The 19,316-nt window shown below is 37.2% G+C and overlaps 1 protein-coding gene across 2 annotated transcripts in view; it reads right to left on the reverse strand.

The window, feature by feature from the left end:
• PSME4 (proteasome activator subunit 4) overlaps positions 1 to 19,316 on the reverse strand; it is a 63,977-nt gene that overhangs the window by 20,553 nt on the left and 24,108 nt on the right. For both annotated transcript variants that reach the window (XM_052679890.1, XM_052679881.1), the window contains 16 exons: positions 18,851 to 18,940; positions 17,608 to 17,672; positions 17,351 to 17,501; positions 15,722 to 15,820; positions 15,171 to 15,240; positions 14,669 to 14,736; positions 13,921 to 14,136; positions 12,852 to 13,009; positions 11,087 to 11,182; positions 3,762 to 3,817; positions 2,624 to 2,680; positions 2,398 to 2,453; positions 2,190 to 2,288; positions 1,635 to 1,697; positions 1,380 to 1,475; positions 445 to 576 (listed from right to left, as the gene is read on the reverse strand). In XM_052679890.1, the coding sequence (XP_052535850.1) occupies positions 445 to 576; positions 1,380 to 1,475; positions 1,635 to 1,697; positions 2,190 to 2,288; positions 2,398 to 2,453; positions 2,624 to 2,680; positions 3,762 to 3,817; positions 11,087 to 11,182; positions 12,852 to 13,009; positions 13,921 to 14,136; positions 14,669 to 14,736; positions 15,171 to 15,240; positions 15,722 to 15,820; positions 17,351 to 17,501; positions 17,608 to 17,672; positions 18,851 to 18,940 (1,572 nt within the window). The remainder of the gene's footprint in view (positions 1 to 444; positions 577 to 1,379; positions 1,476 to 1,634; positions 1,698 to 2,189; positions 2,289 to 2,397; positions 2,454 to 2,623; positions 2,681 to 3,761; positions 3,818 to 11,086; positions 11,183 to 12,851; positions 13,010 to 13,920; positions 14,137 to 14,668; positions 14,737 to 15,170; positions 15,241 to 15,721; positions 15,821 to 17,350; positions 17,502 to 17,607; positions 17,673 to 18,850; positions 18,941 to 19,316) is intronic.

Here is a 19,316-nt window from a genome sequence, read left to right on the forward strand (position 1 = left end):
CAAGAATCCAAACCTGTCCCTGAGGTCAGGAAGACTGAGGAGGTGCAAGGTAAGGGAGGGAGCACAGTGCTTCCTTGGCCAGGAAGGGAACACCTGGACAGACTGAGCGCCCCCAGTATCACTGCATCAGCACCACTTCCAGACAACACCAGAAGTTACCTGCTTTTACTACAATGTTTTTCAGTGATCAGTTTTTTGTCCAGTTTGAGTTATCCATTTCTACTGTTAGAGCTGACTGAGCTGCTTTTGTAACACCTGAACACAATGAAATGAGGAACAAACAAAATTTCTTCTGACAACGCATTAAACCCAAATAACTGTTCATATTAGTTGTGCTTAAGCTATGTGCCACAGAAGTGTAAGAGTCATGCTTGTAAAAAAGTCAGTATTGCCCCTGTAAGTACACTTTCAAAGACAGACATGAAAGAAAGTTAATGACAGTACTTTGAATTGCTGCTGAGTGACATCTTGCCGATCTGGACGCAAGAACTCCAAAACCAAGGGAATGATATCTCTGCAGCAAAAATTGTATGTTCCCAGAGCTGTGAAGAATGCTTGCTGAGCTTTACTTCTGACCTGTGGGAAGACAGAAATCACTAGAAAATCACCTGAACCAAAAATATACACTACTTCAATTTGTTTTGTTAGGGTGCTGCTATTTCACCTATACAGAATTCACGGGATTGATCTGTGCACTGAAGCATGTTACTTGTTGTAGATGCTAAACAACACACTTCCCATCATCCTTACAACTGTATCTAAATAAACTTGTTTCAAGCATTTATTTGAGAAGAGCAAAAAACTTCTTTATACTGCCAAAAATGGTCACTATATTTTTAAGATCACTTCAAAAGCAAACAGCCAGCATACAGGATGCTATATGCAGAACTCTAAAGAGCCTGTAGACATTGTGGATGGATTTGAATTTATATGTACATGGAATTCCCAAGGGCTAAGAATTCATAGTGCATCCACTGCCACATCTGTTTTGTATATTTTTTTTTCCAGATTTTATTATTATTTAAAAAATAAGCTTGCCTACTTCCTAAAAACAGATTTAGGAACCCAGTGTTATTAATCATATTGGAAATATCACATCTAAAAGCCTCAAGCTAATATATTTTTAACTGAAATTATTTGTCGAATTACTGTTTTTGAAATCTAGAAAATAAGCTCAAAAACGTGCAGCCCTTAGGCTGACTTTCCACCCATCCTTAATTTGATGAAGAGTGGACTATGTCTAAATTGGTAACTAACATAGATTAGTAATTAAAAGTAATTAAAAGCTTCATATTGCCATGAAAATGAATTGAAAAGTGAAAAAAGTATTAGAAAAAGGCCAACACAGTATTTCAGAACTTCAAAAAATGGTTACTTACCTGGCCATATGAACTTGTGGACAAACAAAGAAGATCTCTGATCATCTCCTGGTGGGAGGTTTTATATTCACAGCCTTCCATTGTTAGTGTTCTCAACTGAATTGCATTCAGAACACAAATAAAGGATTCCTTTTAGACTTTTAAAATGCCAGTGAAACAGCAGTGCAGGATCACTGCAACTTTAACTAAATGACAATAAGACACATCAGCTTTTCTAGTAAACAGGTTAATAATACTATTAAGTGAAAGTATTACCTCATGCTGCAACATAACTCTGTCTATCAGCAAAGCTCTGATATGCTGTTTCTTTCCTTGAAGCTGAAAGGAAATACATAACTGGGTTTAGATTTCAGTATTCACAGAGCAGCCTGTACTGACTGAATTTCCACCTGGTACTTTTTATTTAATGTAGAAAATTGTGAGAATATACTGGGTTTTTTTCCCCCCTCAGGTAAAGGTTTTCATTTACCTATTTTCATTCATTTCATCTGGTAATAAGTTCCCTCTGCAACCTAAAGGAAGCTCTGGTCACACAAATTACTCTGTTAACAATTATCAGAGCAGAGCATCATGCCAAGACTCAAAATTCTGGTCTCAGGATGCTTAGTGGTGGGTTACAATTCCAAAATGCTAAGCATACGATTTCCAAATAAAGATACAAACACACTGCAAAGCAATATTCTTTCACAGAAATTACATTTCAAAATCATGAAAGTTTTCTTTAGGACTGTAAAGAAAATGTGGAAAAAGCCTTCTGTGCATTAACAGCTGTTCTCCCCACACACTTAAGTTTTACAAAGAATTACTGACCCTGTTCTCCATTGATTTTTTCACTAGGTTAAAGCTCTTCCATCGGGAATCGAATTCATGTTTGTGAGACCCTTGGAACTGCAAAACATCACTAATTATCTGCAGAAAAGAAATGATGAGAATGAATAATTATCTTCCAAAGTCAAGTCATCTTGTTTGCAAGATAAGAAGTATGTCGTATCTTAAGTACTAAAAATAATAAATATACCTTTATTATTAGGAATAAAGACTTGGTATCATCTTCTGAATTATCAAGTATGTAACCTGCAATTTGGAAAAAAATAATGTATTATCATATAGGAAAAGAGATTTAAAATAAACAATTTCTGTAAAGCTTAAATATTACAGGCAAAGTAAAGGAAACACGTTTCTTATGTTAAATTTAACATAAAACCCACCATACTTCTTATATAAAGGTTGAACTTTATACTTACGTAACAACTTCCTTGTAACCCTTGCAATAGTTTCACGATAATTCTCTCTTGATAAATCTGTACAAAATTAAATATATTCTTTATTTTAAAAACAAAAATTAATACTGCAGTACATCAGCAGAAACCCGGAGCAGACTGCTCAGCAAACACAGTACAGACTATTGGACCTTCCTACCCTGCCTTGGTGGATGGTTTCATTTATAACCACAGGATAAGGCAGATTGTTTAACATATGAAAATTAATGAGTTACACACTAAGCAGGATAAAAGAGAAAGCCAAAAGAACACAGATGATACATCTCAGGGGATTAAGCCAGTAAGAGACTGGGGATTTGTTTCCTTTCAAGGAACAGAGGAAAAGACAGCTCCGATCTGAGTAAGAACAGAAATACAGAATCGAAAAACAGGCTCAATAATACGAGCAAGTTCCTTAGAAAGTTTTAAACCAGGATCATCTTGAATTGATCTAAAAGATGACTAATTTAAAGCCCATTCTCTATTACATATCTTACACGGCCACAAATGCGCTGCTTGTAAATTAACTGACCAGATTTTACAAGTGTCAAAGCAACTACAATCAATCATCTGAACAGCAGTTACTGTGCCTCCAGCTCTCACTTAAACTTTCCTACTTGGAAGACAGTGAAGAACACAATGAAGCCCGAGGACAAAGCTACTCTGTCAACTTTGATGTTTCAGACTCTAAAGAATTGGACTCAAACAATCCTTTACCACTGAAGTATGACTATTAAGTGCCCAGATTGTGTGACTGACCCTTTGATCTTCGAGCAGTTTACTCAGTCTCCAAATGTACTAGAAAGGCAGAAGGGAAAACTATGTGATGCCTCCTTCCACCATGCCAATGACTAGCAACTATTTTAATAGCAACGTTCCTTTTGTGAATGAACCACAGAAGCCTCCAATACTCCAGTGTTTATTTCATATCTGTGTCTTTGCCATAGCTGAAGATAAAATGGAGCATGCACAAATATCCCATGTTGGCCCAAGAAAGCTCTTTAATACAGAGAATAATCAAAACTATGCTTTCAAGAAGAATCTACAGCTTTCACAGGTGAGTAGAGATGGGAAAACAACACAACACTTCGAGCCTGTCTGAGCAGAATTAGTTTCTACTTACCATATTCAACACCTGTGTACAGTTTCGTCTCTTCCAAAGATACCAGACTTGGTACCCTGTGTGAAAACAAACCAAATATTACTACACAGTACAGAAATCACCAACTACAAGAACTTTAGTGACATTTGGTTAATTTTAACAAGCAAAATTTCATGTTGGTAGTGCCAAAAAGGTTCGGGTTCACTAAGTGTTCACCCTAGTTCTCTAACAGTTATTAGGAAACTCTACTAATGTGTCAGACTGCATCAGAGACAAGTACACTGTAAGGATACTCAGAACCACCGATCTTGATTTCTCATTTATCAGCAACTCAGTATCTGTCAAATCTATGATCACAGTTGTCATAACAAGCAAGGCTGCTAGCCAGCTTAGGATAGGAAGGCCCGAAGAATTTGACTGCTGAATGGCAAAAGACTGAAGCAAGATCCTTTCCTGGCAGATTAAGTTGATGGAGCTCTTCTGACTTTGGTTCCCATAATCTACAGGAACTAAACTTGTTACTTCAAGTTCATAAACTATGAAAAAAATAAACAAAACAACCATACTTTTTCCAAAATTTTGGTCTTTTTTTAAAGTATATTTTTGAACCTTATTTACTTCATATATAGCCACCATAAAATACAAATTCACACATCAAGTTATGCTAATGAATGCAAATGAAATAAGAAAAGAAAGCGTAGGGCATGTTAACTACCTTTTTTCTCCTTACTGTATTACTATGAACAAATTTAGGCTTTTAACAACAAACTATTCTAATGTGCTTTGGAAAGAAAGTCAGGAGTAAAAAGTACCACTGTAATATTAAACAGTTTCAGCAAGTAATCCCTATAAAAAAGAAATTTTTCACCAAAATTGCATCAGCAGTACCATCACAGAAAACAAAGCGATGCAATGCGAATCTACTCCTATTGCAAATGCTAAATAACACATCAGAAACACCTGGTTCTACATCTGAGCACTCCCTACCAGGTACTAAGAGAAGCTTTCAGGCAACTGAAAAATTCTACCTGTCAGAAGTAGAAAACAGGTTTATTATAAACCTGTTTTATATTTATATATATGTAATTATTATGTAATTATTAACATATATATGTAATTATAAATTATTTATATTTATATAAAAAAGCAACTCATTACAAACACGACTGCTGCAATTACTATACTGATTTGATAGAGGGGTGCAAATCTCAAGAAAAACCTTGAAACCAGAGATTATATAAACAGATTTCTCAGCTCTCAAGACACAAGAAAGTGACAGTCCCAAGATTAATATCTTAAAGGAGGGATGGAAGAAAAAGCGAACCTTCCCACCACAAATACTTCTTAAAAGAAACCTAACAGCTAAATTAATAATCTCAGGCAGAGAGACAGTAAGTAGTTATTTGTACAGTATGCTGGATATGCTGATAGGTAAACAAGCTCAAGCTCATAGCAGCATGTTTTTCTCAAGCATTTTAATACATTTTTACATTTGAACACTTCTCCCTGATAAGAATTAAGTTCACGTTTGGCTTTTCTATCCATGAGACAGCAAGGAAAGTTCAAGTGTGATTTAACAGGTTTCCCTCTGCTGGTCTTCAGAGACTGCAGTTTTTTGAGCTGTCCTGCAGCAGTTCTTTGCCAGCTAGCCAAATATCCAGCATTTAAAACCAAGCAAAACAATGCTCCAGGATCTCTGTGCCCTCCAGGTAGAAGCCAGCAGCAGCAGACCAGGAGCAAGTCAACACAGAGCACTGCAATCCTGACCCAGCCTGGGACCGCTCCCACAAGCCGTGACATCGTTCCACACGCAGAGCCATTCGTTTCTGCAGGGCTGCTAGGAGGGTGAAAATTCCTCATTGAAAATGCAACAGTTTTCTAGTTGGCCAACTAAAAAGATCCATGCCGCCATACTCTGCATTTCAACTCCTGGTCAGAGAAAGCTTATGGCTTTGCCTGGGACAAACAAAAGGAAACAATGTGTTTTCCATAACCACACAGTCAATACCCATAGCAAGATTCTCACTGCAATACTTCATGCAGTGCACAAGTAACACAACGCTTCATTTCGTATCAATACAAATTGCCAAGAAAGCTTAAGGGCAAAGAGTGTCCACAACTACGGCTAGAAGAAACATTCCAACTAAGCAGAACTTTGAGGAATTCATTCCCTTATTCGCTACAGTGCAAATCCAGAAGCATCCTCATCTGCTAACAACTGATGTGCAGTGTTTATACAGCTTCCAGACATTTCACTGAGCATTTTATTCAAGTGTCTGTAGGCATCTTCCTCAGCAAGACTTCAGCAGTAAGATCCACCTTCTCAGAAACAAAACTTTTCAGCATCGCTTCATGGAACCAATTTCACACTGCACCACAATCACTGAGGTTGGAAAAGACCTCTGAGATCATCCAGTCCAACCACCAACCCACCATCACCATGCCCACTAAACCAGGTCTCTCAGTGCAACACCTACCCTCTTCTTAAAAACCTCAAGGGACACTGACTGCACCACCTCCCTGGGCAGCCTGTTCCATCTAACTAACCAAGCTGAACCTAAGAGGTGGTGATAAAGTCCCTTGACTAACTCTGTTTCTGCATCCCTAAAGCAGCCGCTGAGGATCACCTGGTTAATACGCAGGCAGCAAGAATGGGAAGCAAACAGGAACTCAACCAAACATCAGTGAAAGATTTTTCAACCTCTAAAGGCATTATCTTCCTTGCATCTGGAAAAATCTCTACTTGCACACCATTACAGTCATTACAACAGAAAAAAAACCATTGACATTATTGTCAGTTACTGCAGACCCTTAGGGAAAAGGGTAGACTACTTGCACAGAAGCATTAGGAGTGCCTACACACTGCACAGCAGGCAGCATCACACTGTGCTTCTGCCAGCATGGAAAAAAGTGCATGCCATTTTTCTACACCCATGACAGGTTAATTCACTGCAACTCTGACCAGCTGCATCAAAACCTCCTGCTATCAGAAGGGATTGCTCCTTGCAGCCTCCTCAATTCTTTTCTTCCCTTTGCCTTTTAAAATAGCATGAGGTATTTTGTAGTTAAGCTCTGATGGTTATTTTCAGAAAGATGTAAATTATTTCCATAAATTATAGAAAAAAGCAGGGGAATTTGGCTCACAAAGTTGGGCAAAAATGTGGGGGAGAGAGGAAAATCATACAAACTACCTACTGTTTGGTCTCAGAAAATGCCGGAGCATTATGAAATCCAAACCATTTGAGCTCAAGTTCTCTAAATAAAGCAATCACTCTTAACCCTTCATAGCAACCTGAGCACACATACACACAGGCCAAGTGCTTCTGGGTCCACCAAGTGCATTCAGTACCAAACCCACTGCTTTTCCTGTTCAGAGGCTTCCAGTCAAAATGTTTTTAAAAAGGGAAACTGATAAATCAGTATGAAAACATTAACCTAGATTGGCAGGAGACTCAAGAAGACTTGAGCCAACGTGCATACTTGGAGATAAACAACGGGTTTGAAATATTCAGCTAGCATTTATCAAGCAATGTAAATAAAGAAAACAAAGCTTTTTAACATGAAGAAAATAGAAACAGAAAAGCTTTGTATGTTAACTATTCAAGAAGCAAATCCATTCCCAACCGACACAAGTTGGTAGGGATACAAGACAAAGGCTCTTCTTAACAAGGAGCAATATTAAAGAACAATAATATTCTGAAATTGAGTGCTCTCAGGTGCTCAGTGTCAGGGAGCAAATCTCTAGAAATGGATCAAATGACTTTCCACACAAAACTTTTCATTCCAGAAGCGAGCAGTGTAACAAATGAACATTAATCAACATCCTTCTAGGAAAATAACTGTAATACAACCTCTGTGATCAAACAAAAGAATCCCAGGTTAACAGTACGATGGCAGGAAAACGCATTGGGCTTCTTTCCACACATTACTAGAGAGGTCCTGCATTTCCAGTAGATGTTTTCCTACTGTAAAACAACTTCAAAAGAATGACAGCAACAACAACCTCCCAGCAGGAAAAGGCTTCAGTGTCAGTGGGAAGCAGCCTGTATTTGTGGCTGCAATTTGTTTTTTCAAGGTTCAGGACAGGAAGGCAGACTGACTGCTTCTAGCAGCACAGTGACCAAGCAGTGCCTCTCAGCCCTCCTGAGGACTGCCTCGTTGATGTAATACTACAAATTGAAATTTACCTTTAAAAAAACAAAACCAAACCCCTCATGAGAATTCTGTGCTACACCACAGGTTGATTACACCAACCAGTAAGGAAACGAGCATTCAGCCACGCTGTGGCATCTGTGACAAACGGTCAATATAAAATTTCTGTAATTAGCTTTCTGAGTTACTTAAATGAAAGAAAAACACCAATTAGCTCCTCATTCACTTCAGTCATCTTGCTCCATACCGCACACACTGTTATGACTAAGTCAGTTAAATTAATTAGCAAATTAAACCAATTAAAATATATGAAAGCTGCTTACAAACACCAGCAATAGTAAGGCTGAGACAGCTGTAATATAGCAGCTATTTATTTCCCTCTTACTAACTGGATGTCCTTTAACAAAACATACCTATGCATGAAGGCCAAAAGGTATCAGTATGTTTTAGCTTTATAAACAAACAAACAATTAAACATATTGAAATAATATCTCTTCTCCTTCCCTCTTCACTCCTGCCACTGCCTTCCCCATGGTCCCCTGCACAAGGCTGCAAACAGACCCCCAGAACAGGGTTTGCAAATACTTGGGCGATAGACGTTTGTCAAACCACAAAACACTAAAGGAAAAGAGCATCTGGGCAGAAGGAGCACTCTGCACACCAATGGAGGCTACAACTACTGATTTTTTATTATTATTTAAGCAACACTTGCATTTAAAATATTCCTACACTGCCACATGAGGACAGCGAATATTACCAGCACCAGTGTTAGCTACTGTGCCCACTCAGTACTTAAAACAGGCACTCTGTGTAATTGAATTAACCACTGACAACAAACATCCTTTGGTTTCAAATCAGTGCTTCATGTACATTCCCAAGCCTGCTGCTACTGTATGCAACTGCTATCTTAACAAAAAACATCCCAAGAGCTCATAAAACAACCATAACTAAAATGAAACCCTCTCTATTCTAAAGGAGGTGCTTTTGCTGAACTTGCTATATACAGCTGGCTTCTAATCTTTCTTGCAGAATGTGAACACATGGCACAGAAAGCAGCCTGTTTAATATTGCTTTTTAATAAGAAGAGGTCTTCTTCCCTACAAATATCCCAGGGATTTCCTAGGGAAGGAAGAGAAAAGACTGAGGCCCTGAAGAGCACACATTCCATCTTGGCACCATTCTGTGATGCCCACTTACTTACAGTAATCCACTGAGACATACATTTCATAAGAAGCACCTTCAAAATGAACAAAATTGCATAAAATCATAGAATCATCATCACCATTTGCCCCAGATGGATCACCCAGCCTCTCAAGATGTTTAATCGATACTGATCTTTGTAACTGCTCCTTCCAAATATACAGAATAAACTTACAGGGAGCTAACGTGTATTTGATAGGAAGTCTGTAAAACAGTGATGGGATCTCCTGAAGTATTCAATCCACCTTAAGAAGTCAAAAAATAATTATCTGTGCACATATCCACTCTATTTCCCTCAGATTTCCCATATTATATATATATTTGTTATATGTATGTATATATATATATATATATATATAAATATGTGATAATTCAAATTATTCAAATCACACATAAAAAGAACTGAAGGATACTCAAAATTCACTCAATTTCAGTGGGGAAAATCCATAGCCCTGTATAAAGATTGAAAAGATACACTGCTGTAAGTATGGTTTCCAAAAGCCTCAATGTAAATGTAAGTGGCTGCAAAACCTATTATTTCATCAGTAAGTAGAAAGCCTGTTCAGAGTACAAATAATGAAGGATTCTCAAGCTCTACAGTCATTAAGTAGAATAAATTATTACATGTCAAAATTAAGATTTAAGAAAAATAAGATTTCCATTTCTTTAGTCACAGATTGATTTCTGCTGCTGTATAAATTGTGTTGTATATACATGCTGTTGTATAAATTGTATGTATTCAGTAAGGAAGCACAGATAACAGAACGAAGCAGATCTTCCATTCAAAACATTTATAAGATGTTTGTCTTAACCTGTACACTAAGAGTTCACAGCTCCCACCCAAAAATACCAAAGGATGATCCTAAACAACCCAGACCAAGAATGAAACCACAGACATGGTCCCAAGTTAAGGACTGACTGAACCAAGCAGTGATGCTGACATGGGTCCCACATCGTATTACTGGTACAAGAACAGCCAATAACTGCAGTGCCCTTCAGGTGGCCTTCTTCTAGAAGATATTCTAAATCAGGCTAAGTACCCTGCACTGTCTCTTTAACTAAAAGATTACTTAGATTCCTTTGTTTCATATAGCCAACGGTAACGGCCTCTGCACAGCACTCCAGCGTAACACATGCTCTTAGATACTCTCAAAAGAGAACTCTCCCTTTTGCAAGGAGCTCACAGCAGCTCAGCACCCAAAGTAACACATCAGAATCTTGCCAAAGTTCTTTTAGACTTCGAGCAGTCAAAACTTGAGCCAAAAACCAAAACATCTCAGAAGTGCATTTCCAATCACCAAACAAAGACCTCGCTGTAAGCCATGTTTCATGTTTCAAAACATGATATATAAATACACAAATAGTGAGATCAAATTCAGTATTCATATTTCAACGCAGTTTCTCAAACAAGCCAATACTTAAGCAGCAATCTATGAAACGAGTCTATTCAAAGCCCAAACTACTATAAAGCAACAAGCATTGCTCTTGTTGCTTCCCAAATGAAAATTCACTCAGGCATCTTTGCTGGAGTTCTTATTACATTCCACAAGGGTAGGAGCATTTGAACAGGATTTACTTCCTACTTTAAGATAAGAAAACAGCCAGAAAGAAGCTAAGTTCAGAATGTGTGTTTGTTCAGGGAGATTATTAGAGATGGCAGGCGTCCTCTGGAGGAGAAAAACCATACAAATATATACCCAGCTTCCATTTCCTTCATATAAAACTGCATCAGCAATACAATGCTGTCACCTACCATTTAAAAACATTTGCACAGCCTTGCACAGGAAAAGATTTAACGTTATTTCATGTTTTAAGCACTCCATTGCTTCTGCAACTCATATTTTAAGTTTCTGCACCTTTACACACTGGCATGGGTTAAAAACAGTCACTAGAAGCAGCTGGGTGTCAATGGCAGTAAGAAAATACTGAAAAAATATGAAGTAATACCATAATATGCTAAAAACATTTGTGATAGATAAATAAAATGTACTTACAGGTGAGCTATCCTTTCTCCTTTCAGAGGAGGCAGAATATTCCCAGACCCAATCAAGCAGTTATGCACTATGGCAAGACACTGCTGCACGTCATCTCTTAAAAAAAAGAAAAGCTGATTACTGTAACTGTCTTGTGAAATACTTCAGAATATACAGAAGATAAACCATATGTTTTGTGATGTTTCATAACAGAGTCTTTTTAAGCACTGCTTGCTTTCTGTAATCAGATTCTATTATTTACCATCAACACTCATGGGGAGCTTTTGAAGTCTGCAAGAGGAAACTTAAGGATAATGAGACGCACTAACTTCAAAACAGACAAACAAAATACTCCAAAAAAATTATTGTTTGGGGTAAAGCTGTCTGTTCTGCAGTTAGTGTGTTTTGTTAGTGCTATTGTTGGGAAGAATTTCATGAGATATAAAATTTATGATGTAAGAATCAACAAAAATGCTACTTATTGAAACAGTGCCATTTAAAGCACCAGCAGTTTTATCTGGCATCCTCGTTTATTCACACTCATTACATCCTCAGCCACTTAATGCATTCTCTATTCCTGCAGCTACTATCTCGTATTCCACTGTAATTTGCAATTCAAACACTCAGCTAAATGGCCCTGATCATCATCATTTATTTCTTTAGGTAGCACAGCAGAGCCCTGACCAATTCAAAGCCCAATTCTGTTATAAACGAGCTGCTTTACATACAAGGTGCCAAACAGAAACAGAAGAAAGCAAAACAAAGAAAACAACAACATATGCAAATAAGCTAGAGACCTATATGGGAGACATACACTTTCTTCCTTTAGCCTAAGTATAAATTACAATTGCAATTAGGTGGCACTGATTTGTCAAGCACGTATTGCCTTTTTCAGGAATAAAGCAGTGTGGGACCCTGCTAGGACAGAAACATATAGTTAGGAGCCTGATACACTGTGCTACACGTAGGGCAGCACTGTACTGTATGAGATACGATGTTGAACAATGAACAGCTGATGAAGTATGAACACCTAAATTTAGCTATATCAAGGCTAGGAGGATTTAATACAAGAAAAAGATTTCTTGAGAGGACTGTAAAAAGCTTCAGCTATTTGAAACTTGTAAATGCTTTAGCATGTAATAAACCCATGACTGTCTTGTGGTTAGGAAACTACCCTTCAGAGCCATGGTTTCACGCTAACAAAGTTTAACAACATTGGCTAATAATAATCTTGCCTCTGCTCACGCAGTGACACTCCTTTACCTCCTGAGTTACCACACTGCCACTTTCTGCAGGACCACTCTATGCACTCCATCCTTTCAACTGTAGGAAGGGGAGCACCAAAAAGATTTGCAAGCCAAATTGGTTCTGCACCCCATTTCATACCTCAGGAAAGACAAACAGTTATACTAAAGTAACAATAGAGAGTGCAGAGGAAAAACTTTCTTGCTGACTAAAATTTAAGAGTCATAATTTAGGGTATGTATCAAAAACATCCATTCCTCTGCAACAATATAAAGAGTCCTCAGATTTTTTTTTTTTTTTTTAAAGTTTTTCTGTTCAAAATAATCTGTTATCATCTGTTATCAATTTCATGAAATGCACTTCCAACTTTATGCACTTTGAAAAGTTAAAAACCTGGGAAAGATACTTGGAATATCCTAAAACATTCTAACATTGCAGCATTTTGCTCCTTAAGGTCTGTAGTGCTAGTACAGCTGGCAGCAACCACTTGAAGACATGAGTGGCTAAAGGCATTCCCTCTGTATCAGGTATTACCACTGACCTGGACATTTCTAGTTTTCCAGTTGCATAGTGCTCTAGTTTGGTGAGCTCAGGTTGAAGAAAAGTGTCCAACAAATAAAAAGCAAAGTTTATTTCTTCAGATGAAGGAACGTGCCACTGGATGTCCAAGTTCCACAGGTCACCTGGTTTACCCCAGTCCTATATTAAATAAAGACATCTCATATTAATCAAACAAACGATACAAATCTTAAAAAAAAAAAACAAAAAAACAAAAACCCAAACCTTTAGAAAACCACTTAACATTACTGCAAAGAACTTGCTATATTCAGAGAACTTCAGGAAAAAACAACATAGTAATCCCAAACCTAATATACTGTCTGCATACACCTGGAACATAACACATATCTGGAAGGACTAAAAGGCAAAGGACTGTTAAGGTGTAACTGAAGTAAAACTTTCTTGTTTCTTTGGCCAGATTCAAATTCCAAAACATTATTGCAAATTCTGAAAAAACACCATATCTCCTTTTTGGCAACAGTTTTGCAGTGATTTATTTACACTCCTTTTTTGCATGTCTCCAACATTACTTGCTGTATCTAATGATAACATTTATCAAGTAATGTGAAAAGGAAAAAGAAAAGGCCATATAGCAGGTAAAAGATTAAGTTTGTTCCAGTGCTGTAATGCTTTCTCTGACTGGATATTTTAGTGAACAGCAAAACTCTCTTGCAACCTTAACACTGCATTTCAAGATAGCTAGGTCTCAACTGAAGGCATCATATAATTACAAGATTAAGAAACATGAGCAGACAACTTTTGCTGTACCTTATTGTAGTCATGCAATCATTGTAAGACACACACACATCATAAAACATGTCATGCTATATAATTACTCAAAACAAGTCAGTATTCATTTTTTGCTAACAATAATTTTAAGAAACTTGATATTTGCTCTACACATTTAAAAGCTTAAAGCATCTTTCAATTACACTTTCCATTGCTGCTACCTACGTTCAGAAATCTCCAAATTAAAACAATTAATATTGTGTATGATTGTTTTTTAAAAAGAAAGTCAAATCCTCTAATCCTAAATAAATGAAAATCCTTGCCTTGATAGGAAAGTATTCAGAAAGAGGCTTGTCAAAGCCACCTGGCACACTGCAGTACTCTGTGGGGTAGATAAGTGTAGCAGAACGAAGAAGATGATGCAGTAGGTTACAAGACAGAATGTAACCCTGCTTACAGGTTAAATGTAGGGTTCGCTGCAGAATCTTCCCAAGCTGCTCCCTGTATGGCAGCAACTTCTTTCCATCCACTCGAGTGATCTAACAGGAAAGACAAACGTTAGAAAAGTAAATACAGCAGATGATATTCTGGAGGACTACAGAGATGATTACACCACTCAACTGATCCTGTACCACATTTCATTCAGCACATCGCACAAAATTTGGATTTAATACACAACTAGCACACAAACTAACGCTTCTACTGTTGGAAAAGTAACATACAAGAACAAGATCCCCTTGATCTTGTTCAAAGTTTTCTAGCATTGTTTATACATATTGAGATGCACTTTAAGACATTTACCTTCACCACAATACACGTTTCCCTAAATTGACCCCCCTTTCTCTACTCCTTGATAACTGTTTGTAATAAGTGCTTTAATCTTATTCCATGTACAGCCCCCATAGTTATTTCCTTCTAATGACATCTACCTACACCCCATTTAGAGAAGTTATGCAATGCCATTCATAAAACATTTACGTTTAACATCAGTATTCAGTTTTGTTGCTCTTTCAGAGGCATCAAATAAGGTTCAACTGCATACATGCTCAGTGAGAGTATTCTTTACACTACCTCTGACAAAAGCTGAAGATTCCAAAGTAGCTCCTTATCTAGCTCTTCATCACGTAACACGTCATCATCTAGAGGAACAAACGAACAGCACTGCTGTAACCACGCTGCAGGCAGGTTTTGCAAGCCAGTGAAATTATAGAACAGATGCCTGTGCTCCAAAAATTTACTCACAAGCCCTCTATGGCTAACTTCCAACTAATATTTCACCCCCATTCAACCGAAATTTACTTATTTAAGATCTTGAATACTTTGAGGAAATCACTTAACAATTCAAAGTCTCCAAACATTAAATAAATAAATGTGCTCTTTTCACTGCAGAGATTTCTGCCAAGAAATTACTCAAGCACTTGTTTTTTTCCCTAAGAAATAATGAACAGAAATAATTTTCCATTATTGAGACGAAATGATGAATAGCCATGGAAATTCTAAATATTATTTTCATGCTTAACAAAAGTCAATCCACAGCAAAGTAAGTGTAATATTAAAAATATTAAAAACTTACTGACTGTGAGGTGAGTTATAACATTGCAGCAATGCGGTACAAACAGTTTCAAGGATTCCTCTGGACGGCACTGGAAACAGCATTATGAATAGCCATTACAAATAGTTTTTTTTAAAAAGATGCATCACAAATTCAGTGTTGACACTGACACAAACCTTCTAATACTGTTACTAAGAAACACAGGCTATTCTCAAATTAACAACAATTCAATCTAGAGTTCCATACGACTTCAGGCAGTCTGGTCCAGTACCAGATCTGGATGGTGGTGGCCCAGGTTTGGCAGGGGGGTTGGAATTTGATGATCCTTGAGGTCCCTTGCAACCCAAACAATTCTATGATTCTATGATTTTTAAACACTCATTAAAAGCAATTAAGAAAATACTGCTAAATACAACCTTTTAATTTTAAGATATTAAGAGCCTCCTGTATTTTTAAGATATAAAAGATTTCACGTAACAAAGCAGTATGGACTTCTTGGTTTTCTTTTTTTTTTTTTAAATTAAAACTAGAAATAAGTGAAATAAGAGTGAAATAAGAGCATCCTCTCTCACTTTTACTGCAGCTCGACACATATCTGCAACCATTCGACCTGCAACTCTTGTCTCAAATATATTTGAAATGGCAAAGTTGAAAACCTTCTCCAAGGCAACCTAAAATTAACAGAAAAGGACAGAGGTCAGCTCTTCAAGTGCTTTTTTTTTTTAAAAAAAAACAACAAAAACAAAACATTTCGTCTTAGAAATGTTAGAAATTTCATCTTAGAAACATAGAAGGCAGCATCTGTATATAACAGTTTTTTTAAATATATGATAGCAGACATGATTCACATTAGAAATCAGAACAGAGAAGACAAATCAGTTCTGTACAATGCCTGGAGCTGAGTAAAACTTAACCACTCAATTTAATTACTCTAGAGAATAGAAAGGATAGAAAGCTGTGTGTGAATTAACTGCACAGGAAAAAAGAATCTTAAATGGTATCAGTACATTTGACTCCGTTTATGTGCACCTATGCCTATCTGCATACTTACTGCCTTGAGCTATAACATAAATGCTGCTACAAAAGCAGCAATGATAAGAAGGTTAATCAAAGTAGTTTGCTAGTTTGCTGACTTCCATGGCTTTTCCCACCTTTGTATTTACTATACTCATGAAAAATAACATGTCATGATCCACTGTCACTAAAGTCCATTCAGTTATGGGAAGGTTCGAATTCTTTCCCCTGGGTCCTCTCCAAGTTTAAAAACACACAGTGCTGCAATTGATGACACAAAGGGAAATCCAGCTTTAGGATGGAAAGACATCTAAAATGTTCACCTTAAAAAAGGAGGTGAGATACACTGAGCTGACTGATCAAAGCTTGGGGATACTTCTGAGAAACTATATAGGAAAGCAGCTTTCCCTGGATAAGACGCAATCTGCCTACATGGAAACTGTTATTTCTCATGCAAAAGTGAAATAAAGCCAAGGCATCCCTTATTTAACAAATAAATAAGGAATGGACTATTTTAGTAGTTAGCATACATGTAGGTTGTTCACTACTAAAATAATAACATGCAGTAAGGAAAAAGGAAGAATCTGCATTTGCAAGATTCCAACCAAAATGATACCTGTGTATCCAAAGCAATGACTCAAAATGTACCATCAGCATCTCAAAATATTTACAAAATATAAACAGAATAAAGTGTGTTACCCCCAAACAACAAGGAAAGAATCCACCTGTGTAACACTATGGATTCCCCACACCAGCCCTGAGAGATTTTAATACAAATTGTTTTTCTGATCTCATTAGCCACATGGCTCCCTGAACTGCTTCTTCTGCTCAGTGGAAGACGAGGGAGATTGGAGAAAAGAGGAAAGCAGGAACTGGGTAAGTCAGCATTAACATCCAAAGACTTGGAAATCCCTGCCTAAAACAACAAAGTGATAAAGCTGTAAGAAAGAACTCTAGCAATTATCACTGGCTACAAAAAGAGCACCTCCTGATGCTCAGAACTCTGTACTGATGCATATAAAATCACAAAGCAAATTCATGTGAAGTCCCAAATTCTCCTAACCCCTTCCTTGGTTAAAATGCATGAGATCCTAACAGGATAACACAGGAAGAATCTGAACTCACTAGCAATTCACAACAGAAAATTAAGACTCAAAGTTCTACAGAAAGTGCCATGTTTTACATACCTTAAATATATCTTTTGAACACTGAGTAAGGATTGTACTGAAGGTAGAAGACAGACCTAATTCAACTAGACTCTCTAGATGAGTCATTTTCTCTGTTTCAGTCTCTTCTCGGGTCTGTTCCAGCGTGCTGCTCTCTATAAGTCCAAAACACCTAAAGAAATGCAGTAAGTACAGTAAGTACAATTTTAGTTAATTGGCACTGGGAATTTGTATTAAGTTCTTAATGCCAGGCTTTCACCTATCTTTAGCATACTTACCTATCCATAAACTGTAGCACAAAATCTTCAAATTCTGCTGTTGCAGAGCACAGCTCTCTTTCCACCTACAATTTTCCAATGCCAAAAGAACACAGAAGGTTGGCTTTTCTTAGGAAAACATAATATAAAGATACCCTTTATCAACTGCTTCAAAAGCACATTCAAATTTTATGTGACACAGACTACATCTCCAACCAAACAGAGTTTGGATAGCTTTGAGTACATGAAAACAATTACTACATATACTTTGCACTGCTCAATCGAGCATTCTGGCCTTGATATTTGGCCAGAATAGCCTCTCAAGGTGAAAAGGGGTTCATCTCTATGGATACAACCTTCAGCCTTTACTACTGATCTTCCTTTCTAGCAGCCTATCAGTGAGTGCCAACTGTGGCCGTGGTCTTTGCTGCCGTATCTGCATTACACATTCATCATACAAACTCCACTGTCAGCTCTGGAGTGCTGCAGCCTCAGGGCAAGGAAATTAACATTCCAGTAGCACTCTGGCCATTCAAAACCTGTAGCTATTAGCTGCTCTCAGTGCTACATGAAGTCTCCTAAACAGTAGACCAAATTTTCCATGTGGCAGTTCCAACCATGATAGTGGATACTGGTGCTGCCACATTCAGAACATGCTGGACACAAATTATTTCTATCAAAAGTGGAATCAAAAATCTAGTGAAAATCAGAATAGAAAGAATAGAATACAAAAATTATTTCCCATTCCCTCCTTATTTTTTTGTTATGTGCAGAAGAAAAAGGACAAAGCATTAAAAACACTCCTGGAAAACCGGCAGGGAGACCAAGTCTAATAAAGGAGAGGCAGCAAAGTTAAAAAAGAAAAGGTGCTCCCTGTGTAATGATGTTATCTCTTCAACACAGGAGATTAGGAAAGATCTGAAGAGACAGCAATAGCATCCTAATCAGAAAAGAGAAATCTAAATACAGGAACACTTCAAGAGTACAAGTATTTTGCAATAGTTTCCCATTGTAGGGAAACAGCCCTTAAAGGCATGTTAAAGGTGTGTATCTTAAAACAACTCTGCTATCAGCTCCACCACACTGACTAGAAGCAAATGCAACAAAAATATAAAGTTTGTGCAGAACATTTTTTGTGTAACGTAGCTCACACCCATAAAAAGACTGCAGCAAACACACTACACTTCTGAACACAATTAGACTAGAAATTATGCTGAAGTCTGTAAGTTATGGTTTCATTTTTACAACTGCACAGTGCTCTTACCTCTGAGAGATCATCCCTTTCTTGCAACACAGACGAACAATCTACTAAAGGCACCAAAGTAGAAAATGTTGCAATAAACTGGAATGTAATCTGTTGAGAGTTGCAAACAGCTCTTTAATAAATGCTGTATTCTACACATTAAAAAGCTTTCCCAATTAAAGTATGGCAGCTAAAACAAATCATTACATTAAAAAAATTCTACAGATCAATTCTTTCAGTCCAAAACGTCACCTAATTTTTTCTGATTTTGGGTTGAAAAACTAACTGAAGTTGTAACTACACAAAGAAAACTATTTTCTGGTAAAATAACACTTTTCTGTTGGATTTTGAAGGTAAAAAGGCTGATGTTAAAATTTTTTGAGTAGTCAAGGAAAATGAAGCCCTCACAACATGGGCTTCTGGGACGTGACTTTATGAAACCTAGCAATAAATAAAAGGTTCTCTGTATTTGCTACCAAATTTGGAA

The sequence above is a fragment of the Tympanuchus pallidicinctus genome, unplaced genomic scaffold (assembly GCF_026119805.1).
Source record: "Tympanuchus pallidicinctus isolate F22 unplaced genomic scaffold, pur_lepc_1.0 scaffold1, whole genome shotgun sequence".
Taxonomy (NCBI): domain Eukaryota; kingdom Metazoa; phylum Chordata; class Aves; order Galliformes; family Phasianidae; genus Tympanuchus; species Tympanuchus pallidicinctus.